This window comes from Microtus oregoni, unplaced genomic scaffold (genome assembly GCF_018167655.1).
Source record: "Microtus oregoni isolate MIOR12 unplaced genomic scaffold, Mior012 000043F_ref0000047, whole genome shotgun sequence".
Classification (NCBI taxonomy): domain Eukaryota; kingdom Metazoa; phylum Chordata; class Mammalia; order Rodentia; family Cricetidae; genus Microtus; species Microtus oregoni.
This window is the reverse complement of record NW_024543210.1, coordinates 194,379-221,918: the sequence shown is the minus strand read 5'-3', so window position 1 is coordinate 221,918 and position 27,540 is coordinate 194,379. Positions and strand designations below refer to the sequence as shown.

At 58.2% G+C, this 27,540-nt stretch overlaps 1 protein-coding gene across 2 annotated transcripts; it reads right to left on the bottom strand.

Annotated features, from left to right (window-relative positions):
- Positions 1-2,246: 2,246 nt before the first annotated feature.
- Jag2 (jagged canonical Notch ligand 2) lies at positions 2,247-24,369 on the bottom strand. Of its 2 annotated transcripts, XM_041633337.1 has the most exons (26): positions 24,079-24,369; positions 23,550-23,900; positions 17,104-17,161; positions 15,375-15,626; positions 15,221-15,281; positions 11,913-12,043; positions 11,712-11,831; positions 11,480-11,593; positions 11,002-11,115; positions 10,738-10,851; positions 10,606-10,652; positions 10,319-10,492; positions 9,427-9,577; positions 9,198-9,350; positions 9,009-9,122; positions 8,681-8,794; positions 8,468-8,581; positions 8,241-8,357; positions 7,781-7,808; positions 7,612-7,697; positions 7,069-7,182; positions 6,866-6,981; positions 6,276-6,524; positions 5,905-6,036; positions 3,999-4,155; positions 2,247-3,843 (listed from the first exon to the last, which is right to left on the bottom strand). In XM_041633337.1, exons 1-26 carry the CDS (start codon positions 24,142-24,144, stop codon positions 3,347-3,349), a joined length of 3,744 nt encoding a protein of 1,247 aa, XP_041489271.1. In that variant the 5' UTR covers positions 24,145-24,369; the 3' UTR covers positions 2,247-3,346. The 2 variants fall into 2 exon arrangements, with proteins under 2 accessions (XP_041489271.1, XP_041489272.1); XM_041633338.1 differs by lacking the exon at positions 10,738-10,851.
- Positions 24,370-27,540: the final 3,171 nt, after the last annotated feature.

Below are 27,540 nucleotides of genomic sequence, written 5' to 3'. Positions count from 1 at the left end.
GGCCATGTTAAGATGGGCTAGCACCAGAAGCTAAGGGAACTTAGAACCCAGCAGGGACTCCAGACCAAGAATCAGGAGTGAGCCAGAAGATCTGGGCCTGGGCCACTTCAGTATTGTATAGCTATCAGCATGAGCTGGCTGTAGCCAGTCTGTCCCCATCCGTGATGGGTACCAGGTTACCTGAGTGGAGGCCAACTCTCAGCTACTGACCAAGCCAGGCCTAAGCAGGAATCTGGAATCTGAAATGTGTTTGGGACACTGGACAGCAGACTAGGAAGGAGGAAACACACGTGCACATGTGGACCTCTACAGACGCCCAGCTCTGATCATGTAGTTGATACACACACAGCATGCACGCCACTTCCCCTTTAGCTTCCAGGAGCACCTTACCTTGGGCAGGCATGAGGTAGACTTCGTCCTGTGAGCCCCCTCTGGTCTATGGAGCCTTCCCTGGCACCAGTCAAGCAGTTGTGAGCATGACATGCAAATCCTTTAGGAATGACTCAGCAGGGGAGACACACAGCCTCCTGCTCCTCCTGAGACTGACAGGGCTCTCCTGGGACCAAGACTGCCACCACAGGTCCTCTTCCCAGGGCCCTTGGCCGCCGATGCCACTTCCATCCTTTGTCCCCGAGCTGCATGTGGACTGTGTATCCATGCTCGTGTTCATGTGGAGGGAGATGGCGTGTTCGCGCGCGCACATGGGTTTGTGAATACACATAGAATGGAGGTCAACCTTGCGTGTCATTTCTCAGAAGCCATCCACCTTTAGTTTGAGGCACGGTCTCTTGGCCCAGAACTTGCAAAGTAGTCTAAGCTGGCTGGCCAGGAAGGCCCATGGATCTTTCTGTCCCCCCAGGACTGAGGTTACAAGCATGTGCCACCACACCTGGCTCTTTGTGGGGCACTAGCAATGGAACTCAATTCCTCATGCTTATGCAGCAAGCACTTTGCCCACTGGGCTCTCCCGGACCCCTGGGATCTAGTTCTGCAGTATCTGCTGAACTCACCTGAAGGTTTTCATCTGGGGTTCATTTCTATAGGTTCGATTCTTTTCCAAGCCCATAAAGCTGTCACAAGTTTTCTGACCTGTCAGTACTTCTGAGCCATCGTCTCTGAGCATGGTGAGCAGCCTCACTCTGTGGCTGATGGCCGAGAACCCATGCATGGTGCACGCGGGTGCCTCTGCAGTCTGTCCTTCAGGCTGCTGATCACAGGGCCAGTTTTTCTGTGGGCCTGGGTTTCTTGGCTGTAGTCTGCTCAATGACTCTGAAAAGTCATTTATGAGGTAGGTAGATAGAATACTAGGATAAGGGCAGTCTATATTTCTACTATGTACTTGAGGACTTCAAGTATTATCATTTAAGAAGAAACTTGAAGCCTGGGGGACTTTTTAGCCAGCACAATGGTAGGAGTGTAAGCCTCGTGTCTTACCAAGTCATGAGGCAGACCATGACCCCTCAGGGTAGCCTTTCATCTGGACTGCCCAGTGCCTTCACATCTATTACCGCCAGCCTAGAAGTGCTTTGAAGATGGTGGGAAGACAAAGCAGGCACCATGGAGATGCTCATCATGTGCACTGCAGTACAGAGGAATGGCACAAGGTATCCTGGGAAAACAACGAGCAGTAGCCAGGCTAGTTTGTTTACCCAGCAAAGAGCAGGGTGAGGCCTCCCTCTCCAGAACTAAGCAATCTTTCTGCTCCTCACAGCTCTGAAATCTGGCTTTTCTCTTTACTTTGTGCCAGCCTCTGTCCCTCAGAGGGGTAAATGGCTTATGCATGAATTATAAACTGGCAGGTGGCCCCAGGGTTGGCTTCCCACACTCAGCCCTGAGGCCACCACAGCTAGTTCCCTTGTTCCTACATGAGCTATGAAGATGAGAGGACACTGGCCAGAAGTCTACAGCTTCCTTGGGCTTCCTTCTCTCAAACTTTACCTGGGGTTTCTTAGACCTTGTGAGCTCATCACTGAGAGCAGTCTCCTATTTCATAAAGTCTTCTCCATGTTTAGAGGCTGGAGGCCAGGCACCCACGCTCTCCATACCCTACCCCCAGGAGGGTACCACCAAACAGGTGTCAACTACTATAGGACTCCAGCAATGTTTGATGCACTGAGGGCAGGACCATCTGACCTCCAAGATCCCACATTAATATGGCCCAACACTCACATCATTCCCCACCTCTCTCTGTGCCCCAACTATAAGCAGAAAAAAGGAACATCACCCAAAGAACAGGGAGGCCAAAACGTTTAAGTTATTAAATCAAATATACAGAGTGATTCATTTAATATGTACATATTTACAGAAATGCACTTTCACAAGGAGGGTGGCCAGGGCCGGCAGGTGGGCAGTGGCCTGGTGCCCACGGCAAACGCTGACAGCTGGGAGGGGTCTGTGTGAAGGCACTTGTCACAAGCTTCAATACTGCCGCCATCCCGGGAGGGAGACAGAGCAGTTGGGAAGGGCACTTCTGAAAGCACAGTTGGAGATCTCTGGAGAGTTCTGGGCAGGAGGAAGCAAGGACGGCAGGCTGGAGGGGCTAGCCAAGGCATGGGCCAGGTTTGCTTGCCAGCCTTAGGCCACACCAGTGACCCCCAACCCTATTGACGAAACCACAGGCGCCACCAACAGCTATGGTAACCAGCATCACACGGGCCACCACAGGACCCACTGACAGCCACAGGCCAGCCCAGCAGCCACTGACAGCCAAGTGTGTCATGACTACAAGCCAATGGCCATAGATGTTTCTAACAGCCACAGGTCCCACTGACATCCATAGGCCAGGCCAATTGCCACGGGTGCCACTGACAGCCACAGGTCCCACTGAGAGCTACAGCTAAGACAACAGCCACAGTCCCGCTGACAGCCTCAGGCCATACTGTCAGCCACAGGTCCCACCGAGAGCCATGGGTCACACTGAAAGCCACAGATCTCACTGAGAGCCACAGCCCAACCCACAGATCTTGTGGGCTTTTGGGCCTCAAGCCAGAGAGAAACCCAAATGAGGAATAAAAGAGAAGATTCTGTAAACAGCGACAGCCTGTGGTAACAAACATTATACGATTTGGTGAGAACACAAACACGCCCTGCTCTCCTGCCAGTGCGTGCGGACACGGAAACGTTACAAAAATAGCAATGATCCGAGAATACTCCGTTGTTTTCTGCCTGACAGCCATTGAATAATTTATACAAGGTTAAAGAAACGTAAAAAATAAACATTTGTTTTTTGTTTTTGGTTTTGTTTTTTACACAAAATAAAGAAACTATGCACACGACCTTGGCCTCCTATGGTCCGGCAGGCATCGTGGTGCCGGCGAGGGTTCTGGGTGTCAGCCTGGCAGCTGGCCTACTCCCTGCCAACACAGTGTACATCCTTGGTGCTTCTGACCGCACGGTTGTCCACTTTGGGCCCCGGAGCCCAGCAGGCTGGCCTTCCCAGGGAGCAGCTGGGGTCTTTGGTGAATTTGTGTGAGAGGAACTTCTCTGCCTCTGGAGAGTCCCCATCTCCACGGCCCAACTCCTCATCCTCCTCGTCTTCCCCAACAGCCCCGTGGCCAGCTGGCCCGGGCAGTGCCTCGCCTGCCCTGCGGGGTGGTGGTGTGAAGTTCTTGCACTGATAGAGTACGTCCTTGTGGCCCCCAGTGCCCAGACCACTGCTGCCTGGCCGCTCAATGGGGTTGCGGATGGGATTGAGCGGGGCCCACTGGTTGTTGGCACTCTCATCCCGCGGTAGCCGGCTCCTCTCACGCTCTTTCCTGCGTTTTCGTGTCCACCACACGCAGATAACAACGCAGGCAAGCCACAGCACACTGAACACACTGCACAGAACAGGTACCAACAGACCTAGGTGGAAGGAGAGGCAGTAAGCACCCCAGTGTCCCTACAGTTTGGTTTCTAGAATGGAACTGGATGGCAGCAGGTACCTCATCCCTGAGAAGTGTCTACCTGGCAGATTCCCACTGGCCTGGAGTCTGGGAGCCCCCATTTCCCCGGCTCACCTGTGGAAGAGCCTCCCAAAACAACTGTTTCCACTTTGACCTCGGTGACAGCCAGCAGCAGTGAGCTGTTCCCTCGCTGAGTGATGGCAGCCACGATGGCATGGGCTGTGCTCTGGATCAGGCTGCTGTCAGGCAGGTCCCTTGCAGGGCTGAAAGACTGTAGCGGAGAATGACACTGGGGAGAGCCCAAAGGTATTCTCCTGGGCACCTGCCATGGCCACTGCCCAAACCCTGACCAGTTCCCAGCCAGATGCACAGAGGGCTGCCATAGGGAGGACTGAATGTGTGCGAAGCCACACATGGCAAGGAGACCACCACACCTCTACCTCTACCTGTGTGCCGCACACCTCTACCTCTACCTGTGCACTGCACACCTCTACCTCTACCTGTGCGCCGCACACCTCTCTCTACCTGTGCGCCGCACACCTCTATCTCTACCTGTGCGCCGCACACCTCTACCTGTGCGCCGCACACCTCTACCTGTGCGCCGCACACCTCTACCTCTACCTGTGCGCCGCACACCTCTACCTCTACCTGTGCGCCGCACACCTCTACCTCTACCTGTGCGCCGCACACCTCTACCTCTACCTGTGCGCCGCACACCTCTACCTCTACCTGTGCGCCGCACACCTCTACCTCTACCTGTGCGCCGCACACCTCTACCTCTACCTGTGCGCCGCACACCTCTACCTCCACCTGTGCGCCGCACACCTCTACCTCCACCTGTGCGCCGCACACCTCTACCTGTACCTGTGCGCCGCACACCTCTACCTCTACCTGTGCGCCGCACACCTCTACCTCTACCTGTGCGCCGCACACCTCTACCTCTACCTGTGTGCCGCACACCTCTATCTCTACCTGTGCGCTGCACACCTCTACCTGTGCGCCGCACACCTCTACCTCTACGCCGCACACCTCTACCTCTACCTGTGTGCCGCACACCTCTACCTCTACCTGTGTGCCGCACACCTCTACCTCTACCTGTGTGCCGCACACCTCTATCTCTACCTGTGCGCCGCACACCTCTATCTCTACCTGTGTGCTGCACACCTCTATCTCTACCTGTGCGCCGCACACCTCTATCTCTACCTGTGCGCCGCACACCTCTACCTCTACCTGTGTGCTGCACACCCACCCTGGTACCCAACCTGTACCCAAGGCCTTTCTTTTATCCTCTCTCCCTGAATACTGTGCCCCTTCACCACCACACGCCACAAGGCTACTCTGATCTCCTGCCTCACCCTCCCCTTGGCTAACAAGCACCCCTGCTATCTCAAGATGCTTCTTTCAGGGATAGCTCCAGAGCATCCTCTCCAGCCTCCTTCCACAAACCAGGGATCCTACCCCAGAGCCAATGTCTGCAGCTTCGGAAGCCAGGCAAAACAAATCCTGGAGGTCACAGATCAAGCCACTTCTGAAACTTTCCCACTTGTCTAGTGCTCATCTTCTCATTCTGCCTCTGCCCTGGGCCTGTCAAGGCCTTTGTCCAACCCTGCCTTCCATACCACGCAGTCTGCACTGCCTCACCTAGACAAACTCCCTGTGCATTTCTCCTAAGAGAATCCCATCTCACATTCCTGATGCCTTTCCTTCAAGCAGCTGAGCCCGTGGACCGTCCGACCACGAACCACTTCTACACCCTGGTGCTCTTCTCTCCTATAGCTCTGACCCTGACTGTCTGCTGCTGTCCAAGTAGATACACTTTCCCGCCTGGCCCCACTCAGCTGCAGAGGTGCCCAGGGGATGCCAGATCTGGGTCCTTCCTCAGTTCCCCTGCTCCTTGTCTCCATTCTGCCATGTAAACACCTCTTCTCCTCACACTTGCCACTGTACCACAAAACGCCAGAGTGTCACAGCCACTGAGGGCTTAGAGGCCTGCTCAGGACAGGTCTCCAGACACACTCACCACAGCCACCTCCACAGCACTGGTCCCTGAGGACGCACGGTCACAGAGCAGCAACAGGAGGCGGTCGCGTGCCACCGCCCTCGTGGCAGGCAGGGCTCGGATTCCAGAGCAGATGGCGCCCACGGTGGTACCCTGGGAAGACAAGCAATAGGTTAGCAGAGCCCTGGGGCCAAGATCTGAGGTCACTCATCTCTCTGCTGGTGGGGGTTCCCCACCCCAGTCTTATCTGTAGGTAGTGGTAGGAGCTTAGGGGAAAAACAGGGGTTGACAGGATGGGCATCGTGGGTTCTGAACTTAAGGGAGCTGAGCTATGACAAAGTGATCACTCTCGAGGTAAGTTCTGGAATCCTGAGTCCCCCAGCACCACTTACCTTAGGTACTTGGTCATGGTTAAAGTGCAGTGTGAGGCGTGCACAATTGTTGTCCAAATGGGTGGTCCGTGGCAGGCAGGGGGTGCTGGGTAGTGGGGGTTCCTCAGCTGCACACTCCCCCCAGTTCTCACAGGGTGGCTGCAAACATTGACCCAGGGCCTTCTCCTGGCACTGCTGCCCTGGTGGGCACTGGGCACTCAGAGCATTGGGCTGGCCAGACAGCAGACAAGGTTTCCATCCACACCACACCTGGGAAAGACACATGGGAATGTGGAACCACAGGCAGGTACAGGCAGCTCATGAAGGTACGATACGGTTGAGTCAGTGCATCTCCAGTGTCTCCACCACTCAGGGGCCTTAGGGAGGCAGACAAAACTCCACCCCAGAAATGACTTTCTGTCTAAGCAGAAAGAGCTAGGCAGAGCCTGGGATGGGCCTCAAATTCCCTAAGTGTACAGAGAGAGAGGTAGGCCCAAGACCCGCCCCCAGTTTATCCCCCTAGGATGCCCCTTATCTGCCTACACCCCCTCTCCTGCCCCAGCCTCTTGATAGGTCAGAGAGCAAGAGGGGTGGGTGAGGGGCTGGCCAACCTTGCTACAGTCCCGGTGGCCGTCCAGACAGCGGCAGCTGTTGCAGTCTTCCGTCCAGGAACTGCCATGTGGGAAGGGCATGCCCCGGGACCAGCAGGGCCTCCTGACTATGACCACTGTGGTGAGAAGGAGGAGGCTGGACAGAGTATCCGAGCACTGGAGAAAGGTCCATGCCCTGACCACCACAGTGACAGCCGGCCTACCTTCCTGGCACCTAGGGCCAGAACGACCTGGTGGGCAGTTGCAGCGGTACCCATTGATCTCGTCCACACATGTGGCTCCGTAAGCACAGGGCGAGGACTGGCACTCATCAATGTCTGCAGGGAAAGTGGCTATGTGTTTCCCAGGGCAGGCTAGCACCCACACAGGGACCAGGATGAGGGAGCCTCAGGCCACCTGACCCACAGTCATTGTCATTCTGCCAGTCTGAAGCCTTCTAACCCGCAGCCCTCACCCTCCTCCATCTGCCTCTGTGCTCCACTCTGAGAGGTGGCCACACCCACAGAAACATCCTCACAGTCAAGAGTGAGCATGAACATTCCAGCCTGTAGTAGCCCATACTCCTCCTCCCAAGGTACAATCAGCTCTTCAGGGAGGAGCTAGGAACCCACAGGACAGGGCTGTGGCCGCGTAGTCTATCAGGATAAGGACGTTCATGTCTCCCAGCTCTTGATACCGAGGCTGGCTGGAGGGGCCCCAAGATAGATCCCCCCAGCCCACTCCTTCTATCCACCTAGACCTCTTACTGATTCGGCAGTCAGGGCCTGCAAAGCCAGGTGCACACTCGCAGCGGAACCAGTTGACACCATCAACACAGATGCCTCCGTTGTAGCTGCAGGGGAGAGGATGGTCATAAGGGGATCCCCATTATGGGCCCTGCACCCCTCCCCCACCAGCCTCCAGGCTGCCACTCACCAGGGCAGAGGGTTGCAGTCATTGGTGTCTGCATTTGAGGGGAAAAACACGGTGGTTAGTTCAGCACACGTGTGCCCAGTACACATCTGCACATCTGTGTGCCTGAGGCTCATGGGTAGACACTACCCTGTCCATGCCAGCCTGGCAAGGCCAGCAGAGAAGTGCCAAGAAGGTTCAGAAGCCCCGGGCAAGCCACCGGGAGGGGGCCCTATGGTTGGAATGGGACCTATTTCTCAGTATGAGCCCCAGACTGCACAGTGGCAGGTCAGGGGAGGTACATGGACTTTGCAGATCTGGGGTTGGGGCTGACTTAAGAATGGCAGAGCAGGTCTGAGTGTGAATGGGTGAGGTGGACAGGTGGAGGGGTATGCCTTCCAGGCAGCTGTGAGAAGGGATGAGGAGCTGGGTGAAGCCAAGCAGGACCCACCGGCCTCCCCCACCTGAAACCCCTCCAGCTCACTGTGAGTGCAGGTGCGGCCCTCCCAGCCATCCCGGCAAATACAGGAGAAAGAGTCGCCACTGCCCACACAGGTGCCTCCATTCACACAGGGATTGGGCAAACAGCTGCTGTTCTTGGCTGCGAGGAGGGAGAAAGGGCTTCTTGTGACGCCTGGGAGGACCCCGAGACAGGTGAGACAGGCAGCCTAGGGCCCCCCCAGGTCGTGCCGGGCTGGGTAGGAACCTCACCAATGGTGCAGGTGCTCCCCTTCCAGCCTGGAGGGCAGGCGCAACGGAAGGTGTCGCCACTGTCGTAACACGTGCCACCATTGCTGCAAGTATAGGCGTCACACTGGAACTCGCCTGCAAGCACAGGGCTGCTCAGTGGGCGGGTCACATTGACCACAGCAGGGTCCTGGCGGGCACCCCCCTCCACTCATCTGCAGGGACCCAGGCACTCACGGGAGTGGCAGGTCTTGCCCTTCCAGCCATCGTCGCAGGCACAGTAGAAGTCATTGACCAGGTCATAGCAGCGGCCGCGGCTGTGGCAGGGGTCGGGAAGGCAGTCGTTGGGATCTGGGGGGAGGACGCCGGTCAGCAGGGGTCACCGGCGCTGGGGAGGGCTTCACGGAGAAGAGCAAGAGCTGGGCCCAAGCACGTGGGAGCCTGGGATTCCACCCCATGACTTCAGACCCATGCATATAATGCTGAGTAGGTCATAGGGGTGGAGCCAGGCCTTAGCCAGTGGGGCAGTCCGGGGGAAGGCAGGCGGGCAGGAGTGCACACTCACTGATGTCACAGAGTTCGCCTTCCCAGCCACTGGGGCAGAAGCAGCGGAAGGAGTCCACTTCATCAATGCACGTGCCCCCATTGCGGCAGGGCTGGCCCATGCAGTCGTCAATGTCTGTGGGAGAGGATGGTGAGCTGTCCCTGTGGCTGGCCAGCTTGCCCCACCCCACCGACTCTGCATACCACTCACTCTCATGGCAGTAGGTGCCTGTGAAGCCGCTGTCACAGATGCAGGAGAAGTTTCCCCCGGGCAGGCTGACACAGTGCCCATGAGGGCCACAGATGCCAGAGGGCGCCACACCATGCGCCCTGGACCCTACCTCGAACCCGCAGCCATCAATCACTGTGGGAAGGAGATGGGCAGGGATCAGATCCAGCTCCGCCTGGGTTCCCACCCCGCCTGGGGCTGCATCCCACACCTCTGCATGCCCCGCCAGGGCATGTCTCCCTGGGCACCGAGCAGTTCTTTCCACCAAAGTCTTCTGGGCAGGCACAGTAGTAGTCACCCTCGAGGTTGTAGCAGCGAGCACCATTGAGGCAGGGGCTTGGCTCGCAGAGATCCACATCCGCCTAGAGGTAAAGGAGGGTGTCCAACTGTCAAGAGTTCAGCTCTAGACAGAAGCACTTTTCAGTGTGGACAACCAGGCCTCAGCCTCACACCAGACAGTGCCAGGCAGAACTTGAAGTTCCCGCCCACCCGAGAACGGTCAAGCACCATCAGCTGGACGGAAACACCTGTGGGCCTCCAGCCCCCTCCTGCCGCCCTCGCCTCCACAGCAGCCAAGCTTCCTCTGCCTCCCACAGGCAGCATCCGGCCTTGGCTCCTCCTGCTGGCAGGAAGACCAGCTTCTGACCCCCATGTTGCCAGGCTGCCCTCAGAGCCAAGAGAGGTCCTTCCCACAGCTGGCACCACCACGCTCCCTGGACCTGAAGCCAGGCCACTGCCACGGCCCCCTAAGAAGTCCACTGAGAAGGACTTCTTTTCACAAAGGTCAGAGCAAAACCATGTATAGCCCAGGACGAGAAAGATCACCCAATGGGAGAAAGGCACCCAGTCCTTCCTAGGCCCACCCTTGACCATGATGACTCCACATAATCAAATCCTTGGTTCTACCTTTGGGGACCTTCTTTCAGGCCGCCTCCTTGTGTGGTCCCATTAGTGAGAGCAAAGCACATGAGACTGTGACAAAGGACGAGTCTGACTTTGGTGATGCTGGGAGCCCCCTCCCAGCCTGGCTTCTGAGGACAGCGTGGGCGACACTCCCCGCACACCATGAGGTAGCTCCCACCGAAGCCCCTCCAGGTCACTACCTCACAGAACGGCCCAGAGAGGCCCCGTGGGCAGTGACAGCGGAAGCCATCCACCAGGTCCTCGCAGATGCCACCCCGGCGGCAGGGGCTGCTGGCACACGTGTCGTACTCTAGTTCGCAGTGCCGGCCTCCGAAGCCCCGTGGGCATACACACTGGTACCCATTCACCAGGTCCTAGTGCGTGGACAGAACAGTGGGCAGCTGAGCTTCATGCGCCCCCACCCCGTTCCTCCCCAGCCACATTCCGCCCTTCCCAGTCTCGGCGGGGCATACGGCAGCCTCCTTACCTTGCAGGTGCCACCGTGCTGACACTGTCCATGACAATCGTTGATGTCTAGGGACAGAAAGGCACGTGGCAGGGTCAGAGGGGCCCTCTGTGCACCCCAGCCCCACCCACTGTGCCACCCACCCATACTGACTGATGTGGCAGTTGATGCCCTTCCAGCCCGGGAGGCAATCACAGTAATAGCCGCCAATCAGGTTTTTGCAAGAAAAAGCATTAAGGCACGGCTTCCCTTCACACTCATTGGCGTCTGTGAATGAGACAAGGGGAGCTGTGGGGCTCAGGCCCCACTTACCCACTGTGCCCTGCACCTGGCACCCGCAGCCCTAGCAGTACCAGCAGCAGCCGCCACATGCACAGCACACAGTTCATGCATAGACGGCCCCCAGGGAGCCCTTACCCAGTTGGCAAGTAGCCCCCACCCACTGCTCTGGGCAGATGCACTCAAAGCCGTCCACCTGATCCACACAGGTGCCGCCTGCTGCACATGGATTAGAGGCACACTCATCAATGTCTGTAGGGGTAAAGACAGGGAGAGAGAGAGAGAGAGAGAGACAGACAGAGAGAGAGAGAGAGATATGTAGGGGCATGGCCACCAAGTGGGAGGGCACAGTGAATGGGCATAGAATGGGCAGTGAATGTGGGATCATGTCCAGTTAGTGTAGATGCTGGACTGTGGGGATGGGGTATGGTGGCATGGCCAATGAGTAGGAGCATAGCCTGTGGGGGCTCAGCCCGCAGTAGGGAAGCTTGGTCCCACGTAAAAGAGCAGGAACCTGTTGTCGTTTGGCCAGTGTCCACAGTACAGTGGATTCAACCACTCCATCCCAACCCCTTGGGTGCTGCCCACTTTCTAAGTGGAGTCCCCAGACACTCACCAAGTGCACAGGTGGGTCCACTCCAGCCTGACGGACAGTGACATTCAAAGCCAGACGGCACTTCATGGCAAGAGCCCCCGTTGGCACACGGGTTGGAGGCACAGGCATGCTCAGCTGCAGAGTCAGAGTGTAAGCAGTGTGGTACCCACCACACCCAAGCCCACAAGACCCAGAGTTCACGAGGGCACAGTCCGCTCAGCTAGGCTCCCTGAGGAACAGCATTCCAACGTACCCCGCTCGCAGTTCTTGCCCAAGTAGCCGTCTGGGCAGGCGCAGAGGTATTGGTCAGGCTCAGCGTTGATACAGGTACCCCCATTGACACAGGGGTGGTGGCTGCCACAGTAGTTCAGGTCTGGGCACAAGGGTAGGGCTCTCAGGAACGGGCCCAGCTTCAGAGCTTAAGGCCTGGTCCTGCCCACTGCCCACCATCTACCTTTGTCACAGAGCAGGCCACCCCAGTTGGTCTCACAGTCACAGTGCCAGGGCTCCACACAGCTGCCATGCACGCAGCCAGGGTAGGGGACACACTCGTCACAGAACTTGCCCTGCCAGCCATAGCTGCACCTGGAGGACCGAGCAGTGAAGCTATCAGCTAGGCAGATGAGTTTGGGAGGCAAGCACAGAAGTGCCGGCCACCCCCACTGGGCCTCGGCCTTATAGAACAGTCCTGAGCCAAGCAGGAGTTACGGCCCGCCGGCCAACCTCACCATCACGGGCATTCCCGGCCACTGGCCGAGACGGTCAGCCCAGCTGTCCCGTCATTCCTCCGTCATTCCTCCCTGAGCTATTCTAGGACTCAACCCTGGGCCAGGCCCCACAAGCAGGCGCCGGGAAGGAAGGCCCAGCCGGGGGAGGCCCAGGGATATAGTGCCAGGTCCTGCTCACTAGGTGCTGCTGGGGCCACAGAAGCAACCAGGGTCTGAGAAGGATGAGATGACATCAGGAGAGGTCGTGGCCACCCTGGTCCAAGGGCTGTGTGATCTTAGTGATGCCCATATCTTCAATGGTACTCAAAGGCACAGGTTTCTCTTATTCCCAGGAAAGTCCAACCCATGGGTTGCCTAGCCAGCCCTATGGCGGGGCCACACTGAGCAGGGTAGAGTCCAAAGTGTGGAGCTGAAGATCTCAGATGAGGCCAGAATCTTAAGATCTGACTCTGTCCATACTGTGGTTAGGTTCCCTCTAGGGCAGGCCCTCAGGATGTAAGTAGGTGGCCAGCAGGTGAGAGGACAGGCTCCAGTAGGCTGCCCTCTAGGCCCTGGGCAAGACTCTGGGGGCTCCTTCCTTGAAGGCTAAGGTCCTGTGGGGCAGGAATGACGTGGAGGCCACGTCACTTCCACGCTGACACCCGCCACAGGAGCTATTTTTATAGAAGGAAAAACCACAGCCCTTCCTGAGCTGCCCTGGAACCACGCACACAAGCAGTTATCAGCTCAGCTCACCCAGGCTCACAGAGGGAAACTGAGGCTGGCTCCAGGACCCAGCCCAGAATGTCCAAGGCAGGTTCACTGTAGGCCACCCATCTCTACTTGGAATCCTCTCTCCAGGTGATATGGGGAGTTGGAGGGCAGGGTGGGGCTGACCAGCCTTGGGTCATCCACCAGGGAGCACCACAGCTAGTTCAGAGCCCAGACCCTGTGGAGTCCCAAGGGCAAGTTCTCCACCCTGGGCGGGCCATCCCACACCAGACCCCACCTTGTGGCTTTCCTGCCAGCAGTTCCAGGGCCTGGGGAGGGTGGCAGGAAAGCGCAGCCATCTCCGCAGTAGCATCCGGTTGGGGAGGGGTGTCCTCTGCTGAAACCTGAGCCCTGGACAGCAGGAGGCCATTTGGCCTCACCCTCTGGCCCAGGGAGAGGCGGGTGGCACTCACCTACTGCCCCCTACCCTGGCTTTCTATCCCAGTGTGTCTGTCTGTGTGCTACCCACAGCCTTTCTGCATTGTAGGGAAACTGGCTTATCTTTCATGTCCTCCCACCCAGCAATGGCCACACAAGGATGCTGGTACAGCCATCGAGGTAATATAATTCACCTTGGGCCAAGGAGTGGGTGTGGGGTTGAGGGCAGGCTCCTATGTCTACCACCAGCAGGCCACATCTGCCTAGAACTCATGCCCAACTCCAGCACACTGCTCAGAGACAGGCTGGAAAAGACTACACCAGGCAGAGAGCTATCCCCACTGACAATTTCTGCCACTCATCCCACCCTACCTCCCTCCTAGGATGAAGTTCCTAGAGAGAGGTACTGGCCCATCCTGGGCCAGGTGCTCTACACACTGCCTCAAATCTTGCTAACACTGAAAGCACAGCGCGCACAAGTGACGCTGGGGGACACTCCACTGCACATCCATCTTTTTGTCCTGGGACCAGCCTGGCTGCTATTCACATCACCACCCAAGCCAACGCCACCACGCCCCTCCCCAGTCCATCTCGACTCCCCACCCCCTGGCCATCTTGTCCAGGCTAGACAGCATAGGCCTGCATAAGTCTCTTAACTCCACGCGCTTCACTGCCCTCATCTGAATGGCACATGACGAATACCCATCCCTCAGAGGTAGCCAGGGATGAGACCAGGACAGCAGGAGGGCCCGGGCAGGCCTACTACCTTGGCTCCACCAGTCTGAGAGCTCCTCATCGCCCCCTTTTCCTACATCCTCCAACACCCTGGGCCAACTCCCCAACTCAACACCTGAGAATGCCAACTTTTGCTCTACTCTCTGCCCTCTAATTTGACCTCTTACCCCCACACTGCTTCACAAGCCTCAGAGGGCTTCTACTGTCGAAGCTGCAGGACCCCCTTATGGCCTCCCTTTGTCTCTAAGTCCCTTGTCAGACCCCTTGCCAGTGCCTGTCTACATTCCAGCCTCTCCCCTCCACCTGACCACTGGGCTGTAAGTATAACCTGGAATCCACACAGTCTACTGCCTTAAGGCCAGGCCTATGCAGAACCCACCCCCACCCCCACCTTTTTTTTTTTTTTTTGATTGGCATCTCTGGCTGTCTTGGAACTTACTCTGTAGACCAGGCTAACCTCGAACTCACAGAGATCTACCTGTCTCTGACTCCTGAGAGCTGGGAATAAAGGGCCACCCTGCCCTGTCCAAAACACCCTTTTTTATACACACTGGCCTGCCTCCCCCACAGCCATCCCTACCTCAGCCACCACAGCTGCACTGTTCAGTAGCTCAAGCTAGCAGGTTTGCAGGTCCTTCTCCACCCCAGTCGTCCTCTGACCCCTCCACCAAATCCCAGCCCCTGAGCATGTCCACCCCGCTTTCCCAGCACTCTCCCGTTGTGGCCTCCCGTGCATCTTCTTCCTCACTGGGACCTATGAGGTTCTTCCCCACACGGTGGCTGTGTGGTCTCCTCCTAAGCCTGCAGCCCTCCCTCTGCAGCGCTGTGTCAGTCTCTCTCACTGGCATGCCACTGTGACTCCTCATGCTTACGCCACGTCCATCCACACATACACCTTTGCCGTCTGGTGGTGAGACCACCTGACCATCCTCTGTTGTCCCCTTCTAGCTGCCCTATGGAGAAAATGTCACTCTACATATCACATGCTCAGGACAACACTGCCCCCTTCATGGCTACAAGCTCCATAAGGGCAGGGTTCTAGTTCCGGTCCATAGTATCTGACTTCCTACACGAAGCACCATACTCCATGGCCCGCTAATGCCTGTAGGGTGCCCCAGCTGCTGCAGGCTCAACAGCAGCTCGGGTAAAGAAGGGCAGGCGTGATGCTCACCTGCACTCCCCAGGCACGGTGCATCCCCCGTGGAGCAAATTACACCCTTGTTTACACACGGCTGGAAGAGAAGGGCAGAGAGAGAGGCACAGCTGCAGCCAGTCATGCTGGCCCTGTGCATGCCCACTTCCGCCCCACACGGGGCGACCCTCACCTTCTTTGCACTCCTTGCCCATCCAGCCATCCATGCAGGCCTTGTTTCCATACTGGTCGCAGGTGTAGTGGCCGAAGAAGTCGTTGCGGGGCCGGCAGAACTTGTTGCAGGTGGCGCTGTAGTAGTTTTCGTCACAGCGTACTCGGATCTGCAGCTCCAGATGGGCCACGTGGCCGCTGAAGTGCAGGCTCTTCCAGCGGTCCTCAGGGTTGATCATGCCGGCGTGCGACACTCGCTCAATCAGCAGCTCCTCTTTGGGAGCAGCAGAGTCAGCCAGCAGCACTGGCTACCCGTCAGTCCCCAGGAACACAGCATAGGCCTACCAGGCAGCTTTAGGGGCACCAGCCAAGCAGAGGAAGGCAGGAGCCAGGAACAGAGGGCAGTGGAGGCACTGTCCAGGCCCCCATGGGAAGGCTGGGCCAGAAGCTCTAACCAAGAGCTCAGGAAACTAGCACTCCTGTTCTACCATCACAAAGATAGGGTCAGAAGGGCTGCAAGCCCTAAGCTTCCCAAACCCACTGAGTACCACACCAGTCATGGGTTACCATTCTCTCTTCCTTCCTGTACTGCATCCAGCTTCCAGAAACACCGTAGTGATCCATCTTAAACAGGATTCTGGAACCCATTCACAGGTCCTGACCTGCCTCGCAGTTGGACCTCCCAGTGCACGGAAGCACTCCCTGAGCAGGCTAGAGAGCACCTTCACTGTTGCCTGGGATTTCTATGGCAGCGGCTCACACAGCGCTCCTGTTCCACTTTTCCCCGTTTCATTAGTACAGGTCCAGCTGGGTACTCAGTGCCCTAAACTAGAGCTCTCTTAGTGGGCCCACTGCTCTATGCTTGTCATGGCCCCTGGTTGCCTTCCTTGGGCCTTGGCTGACCCTGAGCTCCTGATCTCCCTGTTCTCATAGCCTTGGCAACATCCCTGGTGGGCCTGGGTTTCATCCAGATCATCATGCATTGCTGTGGAAGGTCTCAAGGGGTACATTTGACCATAACCGCAGGTCCAAGCCATCAGTCACCCTGTGCCTCCACATTCGAGAACAACCAGAGTCCCTTAGCCCCTCAAGATGCCTGTTTCAGCCTCCTTGTCTTGATACACACAGCATCCTCTTTGTTGGCCTCAACTTCGGCCTTGCAGACTCTGTCCACATTGCAGCCTGAACAATCCATCCCCAGCAAGAGGACAGCATCCTCACTGGCCCCGAAGTCTGCTTGATCTGATCCCCTCGTCCCCCCAACCACAGGAACTCCACCCAGATCTTCAGATCCTGCCTCTGGGCCTTTGCAGTCTGTTTACTCTCAGCCTGAGATGCTTCCCTATCTGTCCACAGACAATCTCTACCTCATCACTAAAGGTCTGAGATGACCCCCACCACACACACACACACACACACACACACACACACACCGTCACGGGACAGTCGCCACAAACGCAGAGAAGCATTTGAGGCTATCCCATTCCACTGTATCTACCAACATGGGCACCAAGAGTACACTGAAGATACCGGGAATAAAGGGACTGTACACACAGCTCTGCAAAGCCACAAATACAAAGAGCTCCTTACACCAAAACCATTATACGAGCCATTGCCTCCAACACACAGAGAAGCACAGGCCTGGCCACAGGCACTCTGGACCAGCGGACCAGTTTCCCAGCATCTTGGGGAAAGCCTTGCTGACAGCTTCCCTCCACCTACCCACTCCCCCCAGTACAGGGCACACTCACCATCTGGAGTGGTGTCATTGTCCCAGTCCCAGGCCTCCACGATGAGGGTGAAAGAGCGCTGCAGACATAAGGGTAACTGGTCAGGTGCCTGAGGCTCCTTCCCACCTGCTGCAGTTCTGGGGGCAGGGTGCACACCCCAGACCCATGAGGCTCTGGGCTGCTCAGGCCTAGCAGAGGACCTTGTCCCATGGCTCTGGTTCCCTTCCATCCCTATCCCCATCCACCAATGCTAGCTCATCTCCCCTACAGATCCCAGATATCCCAGCTGAAAAGCAGAAGAGTCTTCCTGGCTGCACCTCTCAGGAACCTTTGGCTCCTTGATCTTGGCCCCCACAGCCCAACTCAGCCACACCCGTGCAAGCTCCTGAAGTCAGCAAAGGGTGAAGGGAGGGGTTCAAGCACCTGTGGCGAGAGCACTCCCATTGAGAATGCATCACTGAAGTCTGCCATGAGGTTGGAAATACGTGGTCCTGTGTATTACAAGCCCATTTGAGAAACAGTACGTAACAGTCCTCTCACCAGGCACATGGAAGTGCTTACCCAAAGGCCCAGCAACAAAATCGGTGGAGTGCATTCAGTGAGACCCATAACTATCACCCCAGGACAGAGATGGGGGGAATACTGAGGCTCAAGAGATGCTGTGCTGGGTTCAGCCTCAGCCCCATAATCATGGGCAGCCCCACAATCTGTCCCTCCTGCCCCAGGCCACAATGATGACTGCTGCTGTTAGCTGTCACCTTGGCAACAGAAGACCTGCCCCTGTGAGAGAGTGGCCTGAGCCCACCATGCCTTGTCCCTCGGGCAACCCTTCCTCTGCAGCCAGGCTATGCTGAGGAAATTCATGTTTTTCTGGATGGCCGAGAATCCCACTGGTCATTCCTTGGCTCCCAGACCCTCCCCTCAGACCCACTGGAGCCCCCCAACTAACCTGGTCTAGGCCCTGGGCTTTCTAGAACTCCCCATTCAGCCTGCCAGACCCAGCCTACTGGACAGACAGGAGAACCTGTCCTGTTCCCTGTCTGCTGGCACCTCAGCATAGGCACCTTCCCTTCCTACTCTGGCACCTCCTCTGAGCACCTGTTCGTAGACATAGGGCCCATGCCACTGTGAGCAAGGCCAAAATCAAGAGTGCCACTGGTTCCCCCCAGAAATCTCCTTGGTTCCGCGAAGCCACTACCAGTTTTTCAATGTTATCCCTTAAGTTCCCGTTAAACTCCCTTCCCCATTCCCACTGTGACTCCCATCCTAACTGCTCTTTCCACTGGTCTCTCGGCAACCACAGGGCCTCCCAGTCCTATCCACAGAAGCCTAAGAACCCTCCAAGCGCTATTCTCCTCCGCCAGGATGCAGAGCCTTCTCCCTTCACTCCAGCACACAACCCTAGCTGCCTGGAAAGCCATCCTCAGGGCCGCCATTTATCCACGTCTAGTTCCCTGGTGCCAAGCTGGGCTCCCAGCCCCTTCCCAGGCCTTCCCTACCCCATTCCTTCAGTTTCCTTTACCCACCTACTCATTCGAGTGCAGAGCACAGTGCAGACATCACCTACAGACGGAGCCAGAGAAAGTAAGCGGCAGGCCAGGTCATATAGCCCCAAGAGAAATACAACCCAAGGGAGGAAGCACGGCAAGGAAGAAGAATGAGGGCCAGGAAGGGGGCTAAAAGGAAGGGAGGCAAGGCAGCGAGGAATATGGAACAGGCGGGGCCATAGCACAGGGCACCACAGACCCCACTGCGGAATGGTCACTGATTCCCTCAAAACAGGCAGCCAGTGAGATCGGAGGCTAACGGGTTTATTCTGCTCCTGGGTAGGAGGGAGGAGCTGATGGGCTGAGAGAGGGTGAGACCAGGCTGGGCCTGAGATCACTGTCATCACTGCTACAGGTCAGGCCCACCAACTAGAGGCTCTAGCCACAAGGCAGACAGAAAAGCCTGGGTCTGGATTCCCTGCACACACCTGGGTTTCAGATGCACCAGGAGCACTCCCAGGAAACCCACGCCAGCCACACAGGTAGGGTTACCACCACCTCAGCCTGAGCCCAGGGCTCCAGTTACCTGCTCCCGCAGGGACACAGCCAGCCCGCCACCCAAGAGGGCCCATCGCCCGCCAGCTGGGCTCCCTACACCTGCATGGCAGGAAGTCATCCAGGGAGAACCTGAGCCAGCAGGCTGGCGGCACCTTTGGCTTCTCCCCACCTGCCACAGTGCCCCCCCCAGCTCCTCCCTTCCCCCAGCCTGTAGCACCGCATCCCTCACTACAAACGGCAGTGTGCATCCCTGCCTGGGAAGTCAAACCCTGCGGTTGACAGAGGAACAACAGCGCCTGGGCTGGAAGCCTGTGGGAGCTCGGGGCCTCGGAGTGAGTGGGGGCTGGGAAGGCTGGGGGGCTATGGGAAAGACAGAGAGCTACCACCTGCCCAGGTTCTCTAGAAGCAGAGAGAAAATCCAGGCCCCTCCTTCTAGGCCGCTCCTCCTGGGCCACCTGCCATGCCCACGGTCGCAGTCCATCACCATCTGGTCAAGCTCCAAGCCTGACTGCAAGCCCCTCACCTAGCCCTCAGACAGAGCTAAGAGGTCAGCAGAGAAACACAGGAAAGGTAGGCCTGAGACCAGCTGTGCCGTACAAGGTACAAGGCTTGTTCTACCCAGCATCCAAATTGGGCCCCTGACAGAGCACTTGCTGGCAGTGACAGACGCCCAAAGCACAGCCATATTTCCTAAAATCAGAGCTTTTTTGGAGAAGCCTAAGCCTCTGTCACCATTGTCACCCAAGGAGTTGTGGGACAACCTCTTCCAGGTCTCAGGATCACAGGAAGAGACAGTAGGCCACCTCATGCCAGAGCTTCAACACCATCAGACTGCAGCCAAGGCCTTACCACCGGTGCCCACCCGCCCACTGCTGGAGGCCCCAGGCTCCACTGTGAAGAGGGAAAAGTCAGTGAGTCCACTCACTCCTCATAGTCATCTGGGATCGCAGCTAGCGCAGGGACAGGATGGGGTGTGTGAACAGGGGCCAGTTCAAGCCTTCGGTCTGCTAATAAGAATTCTTTCTGGGTGTTGGAACTAAAGTCCCTTATCTCCTCATACCCAACTACCTCCAGCTCAAGCCCTTGCTGGGCTCCCCCAGGACCTCTCTCTGGCCCAGCCCACTTCCCATTCCATCCAGATAGCACAAGGACTCCTGAAAACCACAGTGCCTTTCCTGCCAACCCAGATGCACAGTATCCATCCTCCTCCATCCATCACACTATAGGCCTGTTTTCCAACCACTCCTGTGGGCCCAGGGCCAAAGGCCCCATCCACTTCCACGTCTAAATCCTCCACTGGCCAAGTTAGCTCTTTCCGCCTCCTGGCCCCCACGTTGCTAGCTGAGAGCCCTACTTCAGGGTGTACTATGCAGCCTTGAACAAGACCCCCCAATCCACAAGGGGCAAGGTCGGGTATAGAACAAAGAACCACCTGCTCTTAGCTCCACTCAAGAAGGATTCTGGGTCTCACGGGGATGATATAGGAGGCGATGGGACTTAGAATGGGTATAGTGAGAGCCAGCGTCCATCCCAGCTCCAGAAGACACGGAGGGCAGCATGGACCTTTAGTATACATGCAAGACACAGATTCCAGAACAGCCCACCTGCGTCAGATGGGGCCAGGCCCTGTGTCCACACCACCAGACCTGCTCCGGTACCCTCAGTTCTGACTATTTCCAACAACCTCCATGCCTCCATCCTAGTGGGGCAGACTTCATCTGATCACCTTGTCTTACCACCCTCAAGTACACCACGGCCCTCACACATCTAGTACACATTTGGCCGTGTGCTGGGCAGCCAGTAGTAGAAGAGGAAGGACTTGGGCAGGACGGAGCCGCATTGGAAACTTCAGAAGAAAACAGGCTGGGCATCCTACAGCCTCGTCTAGCTTCAGGAGTCCCAGTCAAAAAAAAGGCATCCCATCCATCTCAAGGGAGGGGGAGCCAGGTTATAGAACTACTACCATCTCAGCACTTCTGAGCCACAGACCCCACCTCACGTTCACGCATGACCCCAGATGGGCCATGGAGCCCACACTCTCCCATGCTGCCAGTCTTCCAGCTGGTAGATGTGACAGTGCATACATCACTGGTCTGCTACCAAGGAAGCAGACTGGAACAGGTCACACCCCTGGGCTCAAAAGGCAAGGTGGTCAGGCAGAAGGCTGGCAGCCTTCACGAGCAGAGCCCCACCATACAGGACAGCAACCACCTTGCTCCTCATCAGTCTTCCTGGAAGGGCCATCCACCAGATCCCCAAGGAAAGCTCACCATCCTCTCAGAACCTTCTACTGCCACCTGCTCAACCCACAGAGTTCAAGCATATGTGGTGAACACGGCCTCCCGGCTGCTAGGTATAGGCAGGCACCAGAGCCACTCCAGGGAAAACACATCTCCCGGGGCCATCTGCAACACGCACAACCTGATGGGGGTTGCCGCACCTCTCCACATCTAAGAATCCACTCAAAGAGGTGCCACCGCAGGTACACACTGCAGGTACACCCAGGAAAGAGGGAGACCTGTGAGACGCCGGTGCTTGCTCCCATTCAATTCCACACCGGCCCATCTCTCCACGAGGGCCTCCTGACACCAAGGAACCCGGTTCCCAGCTGGCCCTTGCTGTTCCCAGGATCCAAATGCACCCTGGTTTACGGGACAGAGCTGAACTTGTGGCAAACCAAACAGCATGGCCTCGGGGCTGTTGCTGAAGAGCGGAAATACCAAGGAACTGGCATCACGGCACCACCTCCATGCCTGGCATCAGGTCATGCAGCGAGAGGGAAGAAGGAGAACCAGAGCTGTCCCCCAAACACGGGATACCCTTTAACCCCAACCCTCCATCCAGGGTAGAAACCTGCCCACTCCTCGGGCATTTGAGGGAACCAGCTGGGGACAGAATGAAGGAAGTTAAAATGTCCTCAACACCAGGTACCCAGACTCCAAAGAAGGCAAGGGCCTGTCCCATCCCGTACCACACCAACCGGCTGGACAGCAGGGCAAAGAGCCACAAGGGACACGCGTTGGCCCGCCACATTCCTCCAGGCCCTCCCTGCCCCCACACCCACTACTGCCAACTCGAGCAGAAAACACATCCTCAGGTAGCGATTTGGAGCCACGCTGGCTTGGGCCCAAGTGCAGATGACAGGCTGTCGGCCCTGCTCAGACCTGCCTGCTGTGCTGCTGTGGGGGCGAGGGGGCAGGGCAATAGTAACTGCCTAGAGCCCTTCCCATGCCTGCCCGTGCCTTTTTCATTTCAGGGACACATTTCCTAGCACGAGCCCCCAGGGTCAAGGATACCTGACTAGGTATGGGAATGGAGGATACCCTGCACATGGAGCAGGAGCCCAGGAAAAGATAAAGATGGAGGCACACGCTGGGTGGCCTCGGATGAAAGGGATGTCCAGGGCTCAGAGAAAGGGCAGAGCTGGCCTCCAGCTCCAAGTCTCTTTCAGGACCACGTCCCATGGCTCTTGGTAGCTGAACACCCAGGAAAGCTCCCACTCCATTCCCTAGTCACAGATCTGCAGCTCGACCCACGCCAGTTGTTCTTGACCTGGTTCTCCAAGCTATGTCCACATTCGCTGCCCCTACCTAATTCCATACCTGCAGACAATCAGGTAAGAGTATGAGCTGGGACCAGAAAGTGAACAAAAGCAAGCACCATAAGGCTCCCGGCTCCCAGGCCTTTCTGCCACAGGCACGGGGCCTGTCTCCCCCTGTTGCTGGATCCCCATCACCCTTCTTAGCATGCCCAGGCTTGGGTTCCTGCCTGACCTGGCCACCCCTAAGCTGAAACTAACAAGCAAAATAAAACATCCACAAACAGCGGTGCCACAGAGGGCTACAACTTGAAGCCTAGTTAGTGTCTCTTCCCTTTGGGAGGGGTGGTCTTTCCATCTGTAGCAGCTTTTGCCAACACACACATCAGGTCATCCCTGCGCAGGACCCAGGAGCCTGTCCGTGCCCCCGGGCATTCAGGAAACTGCAGGGCAGGAGCAGGCTGGCCGCGGGCCCGGACGGCTCCGCCAGGGCCTGCCCCAGACCAGCCCCAGCACGCGCAGCGCACATGCCTGCGCAGCCTGCCGGGCCGCAGGCGCCTCGCACCTCCCCACGCACAGACACGCGCAAGGCAACGTAGGCACACTCCGAAGACAGCCGAGCACGCAGACCCTGGCCACCCCGCCTCGCCGCGACCCCAAGTCCTTCGCCCCCACCCCTGGGTACCCCGCGCGCCCACGTGGCTAGGCGCGAACCTGTCCGCAATAGCACGCACCCCAGGCCCGCCCGTTGCGCGGCGCCCCCTGCCGGCCCCGCCCCGTCTGGGCGCGCGCCGCCCGCACCCGCGCGGCCGCAGGTGCTGAAGGGACCGCGGCGGGCGCAGAGGCGCGCAGGGAAGCTGAGTGCGGGGGAGGGGCGCACGTACCGGCCAGGCGAACTGAAAGGGAATGACGACGAGCCCCGGGTCCTGGTGGCCGCCGGTCCGAGACCGCGCCCGCGCTCGGTCCCCCGCAGCGCCCGCCGGCGGCAGGTAGAAGGAGTTGCCACCCAGCACGGGCGTGGCGCCGTAGCCGTAGCTGCAGGGCCCCGTGGGCGTCACCTTGGCCTGGTACTCCTTAAGGCACACGCGCACGTACGTGTCGCACTCGTCGCGGCCGCAGCCCCCCGCGCGCGTCGTCCGGCCGTCACCGTCACAGCAGGCGCCGCTCAGCAGCTCCCCGTTCACGTTCCGTAGAGCGCTCAGCTGCAGCTCGAAATAGCCCATGGGCCGCGCCGCCTAAAAATAAGGCAGCGGAGAGTGCAGGGAGGCACGGGCCGGGGTCGTCGAGCCTCCGCCCCGCCCCCACTCTCGCGCAGTTCCTAGGGATCCGGGCGGCCGCTCGCGCGTCGCCCGGCCCCGAGGAGCGGCCCGGTGCGCCCCGTCCGCGCCCGTCGCCGCCGCGCGCCCCGCTCACCTGCACGCACAGAAGCAGCAGTAGTAGCAGCCGCCCAGGCAGGCGCCCCCAGCCGCGTGCCCGCATCGCCGCCTCGACCCCGCCCGCGGCCCCGCCGCCGCCGCCGCCGCCGCCGCCCGCGCCCGCTACGGCCGCCGCGCCGGCCTCCAGTGCCCGCCCGTCCTCCGAGCCCGGCGGCGCACAGGCGGCAGCGGCCGCACAGGCGGCGCGGGCGGGGTCGAGCAGTGCGCGCGGGCTGCGCGGCGGGCGTGCAGGGGAGGCGGCGGCTACGGCTCGCTGCGGCCGCGCTCCGGCGGCCGGCCCGGCTCCCACCCGGCGGCGGCGGCGACGGCGGCGGCGGCGGGTCCCGGCCTCGGCTCTGCGCGCCCGCGCTCCAGGCACCGCAGCCAACAAGTTCGGGACGAGACTGACAGCTCGCTCGCCCATTCGTCACCCGCGTACCTGCATATTCATGAGGGGGCGGGGCCTCACCATGGGGTGGGGCTATGGGGGGGTGCTGGGGGCTCCCTGGGCTTTAAAGGAGGCGAGGGCGCGGTCTGCGCGCCGCGCAGCGGGGCGCGGGTTCACCGAGCTGTGGCTTCTCTTGTGCCCAGGCTCGCTGAGGTGTGGCCTTTTCTGCTCCAGAATTCACGCTCGGGTTAGCAGCCTAGGAGTGGGGCGCCCCCTGAGGTCACCATCATGGTCCCCACCCATCAGAGCGCAGCCAGTCTCGCTCTGCTCTTGGTCCCAAAGGAGATGCTGCCTGCTGAACGCATGAGGATTTTGCCCCCGTGCAGGGCGAGTGGGACCCGAGTAAGCCCAACTCCTGGTGCGCCCCCTTCCCCGAGGGATCTCCTCGGCTCCTCAGCCTCCTACCGCCTTCATGCCGGCTACAGGGGGCGCTGCTCCCCTCCGACGCCCAGCCCTCCCCTCCTCCAAGCGCACAGGTTGAGTAGTCAGTCAACAAATGTCCTTCCTGCAGGCTGTTTCCAGCTCGGAGCTGAGGTGAAGGTGGACATCGTCAGACTCTTATCTTCAAGAACTCGCCCGCCAGAGGTCCAAATTTGGGGGGAAGGAAACGAGAAGAAAGACAGTGGTCCATGTCAAGAGAGCTACCCAAAGAGGATTTTCCAGCAGTTTGGGAGTCTAGGTCACAGGGCCTAGGTATCCCACCCCTCCAGTACCATCTCTTGAGCCTGTACCTAGGTGAGCTCCTCCTCCACATGTCAATATCAAGGGTTCCTAGTCTACAAACCGCCTCTATTCCACTCAGCGGAGCCCTTTCCAGTGTCAATGGTAACCCTAGTGATTAGAAATCCCTGCCCTTCAAAACCCCACAACAGCTGGGTTGGCCTCTCTCCAAGGCTGCTCTCCCAAGTTTCCCCTACTGGAGCAAGTCACTGCCAGAGGACTTCCTGAGGGAGGGGGAAGTTCTGATACAGGTGAACCAGAGGCACAGTAGAAGCGGGCCAGGGGTAGTAGCCTCCTTCCTGGACATTGCCTGGCAGCCCACACAGGGAGCCAAGCTCCAGTTCACCTGCCCGGCCACTATCTAACGGCTCTCTCCAAGATTTGCAGACACAGCAGGCCTGAAAGGATGGGCCAGCATTCCCCATACTGGCAGTGCTCCCACCCCAACCTGAGCCCAGGGAGCCGACAGGCAGGTAGGCTAGTGTGGCTGGGGAGACATTAGCCAGGCCTGGCTACACAGAGACCCCCACCAAATAAGGGGACTGGAGTGTGTTAAGAATCTTCCTGATGTTTGCATCCTTCAAGAGACACTCCCTTTGCAGATTCATCCTCATCTTCCCTCTGACCTGGAGGCCACAGGGGACACAGGAGCCTTAGCTTCCAGTTTGTCTGTGTTCACCATCTCTCTGGGGCACCCAACCAGGCTGTGAGCTAGGCAGCCACAGCCCTGGCCTAGCTACAGGGACCTCTCTGTCTAAAGGTGGATGATAGTTTAGACATAAATTGTGACCAGCAAACCATAAGAGTGTAAAACCAAGTGCCTCCACCCCCCACCCCCTGCCATTGCCATGAGACCCAGATGGTGGGGCAGCAAGGTGAGGAGAAGGAATGACATGCCAATGTCCTGCGGCCGAAAAGAACCTGACAAGGGCTTGTGGGGACCAAATACCCAAACCAGAGTGGATGGCAATGCTGCAGACTTCCCGTAGACACCAGTGGGAGTCACAGAGAGCCTGGCTGGGCTGTATCCCACATGACTTACATTCTCAACAGGATTCCTGTTTGTGGCATGGAGGACGCAAGGGGAGGTCAGGGGGATGCCATGGTGCTGTTGAGAGGCACAGGTGTCCAGGGCAATATCTAGGGTATCTAGGCAGTGCAGGGGTAAAGAGAGGGAGTTCAGCATGAACTAGAACCCAGGGACAGCCCTGCAGCCCATCCCTGTGTGCCTCATCAGGCTAAGACACAGGACTCACCTTGTAGGAACACAACATGCCTTGGGAAGCAGGGAGATGTGGATTAGCTCTCCCCCACCCCCATCTATCCAGGCCCTTTGTGAGTGAGACCTGGGTCTCCTTGACAGCTGGTGAATATTAGGTAGTATATTCAATACCTGGGTGACACCTGCCATGACCAGGTGTCATCACCACAGTGGTGACGACCTCCTGACCTCCTCTTCCTGATGTCTGGGTGCCACAACTTTACCTGAGAGTGACCAGGAGATGCTGAAGGTATGAAAGGTGGTCACTTGCACTGAAGTCCCTTCCCCACACAGATTTCTATAGCCCTCCGGCAGAATTGCCAAGGGCAGCGAACCTGCGTGTGGAGAACTGTTCCCTCACATACCCTAAAAACCTTACGCTTGCCTTCATGCCGCTCCCAGCATACTTAGGGAACCCTGACCTGACCCTGCAGGGTCAGCTGCTCTGCCTGTTCAGGAAGGCCTTCATCACCCGTTGAGCATGATACCCTTTGGCCTCCCACCTGGTGGCTCTCTCCGAGATCCCTAGCACTAGGGTCTGGGCATGTTTTGAATGGGTGCTTAGCTTGAGCTGGAGAGACAGACAGGGGCCTCAGGAGCTGGCTGAAGGATGAGGCAACCCAGGATTTGGACAGAGCTGGCTGGGCTTGGGAGTGAGCTATGCTTCCGCCTATGTCCTGTGATGCTAAATATAGCGCCCAGGGAGGGGAGTTTCCGGTTACAGTCCCCCCCACCCCAAGCTGGGAAATCAATGCCAGCTCCATTAGAGGCAGCAATGGTGCGGGCTGACCTGCCCGCTAGCCTGCGGATCAGAGTGAGGGACTGGACTTTACCCAAGTCCAGGTGCCCTGACTCCTAACCCATCCTCCAGACTGCCAGAGCCCTCCCCTACTCTGCCCCTTAGAGAGCGAACATCCAAGGGCAATCCTGAGGATCACAGGATTCTGATGGTGGGCATCAGGCATGGCCGTGGCTGGATATACTCCTGGGACCATCAGGGTGAACCTGGGTCACTATGCCCCCCACCCCCC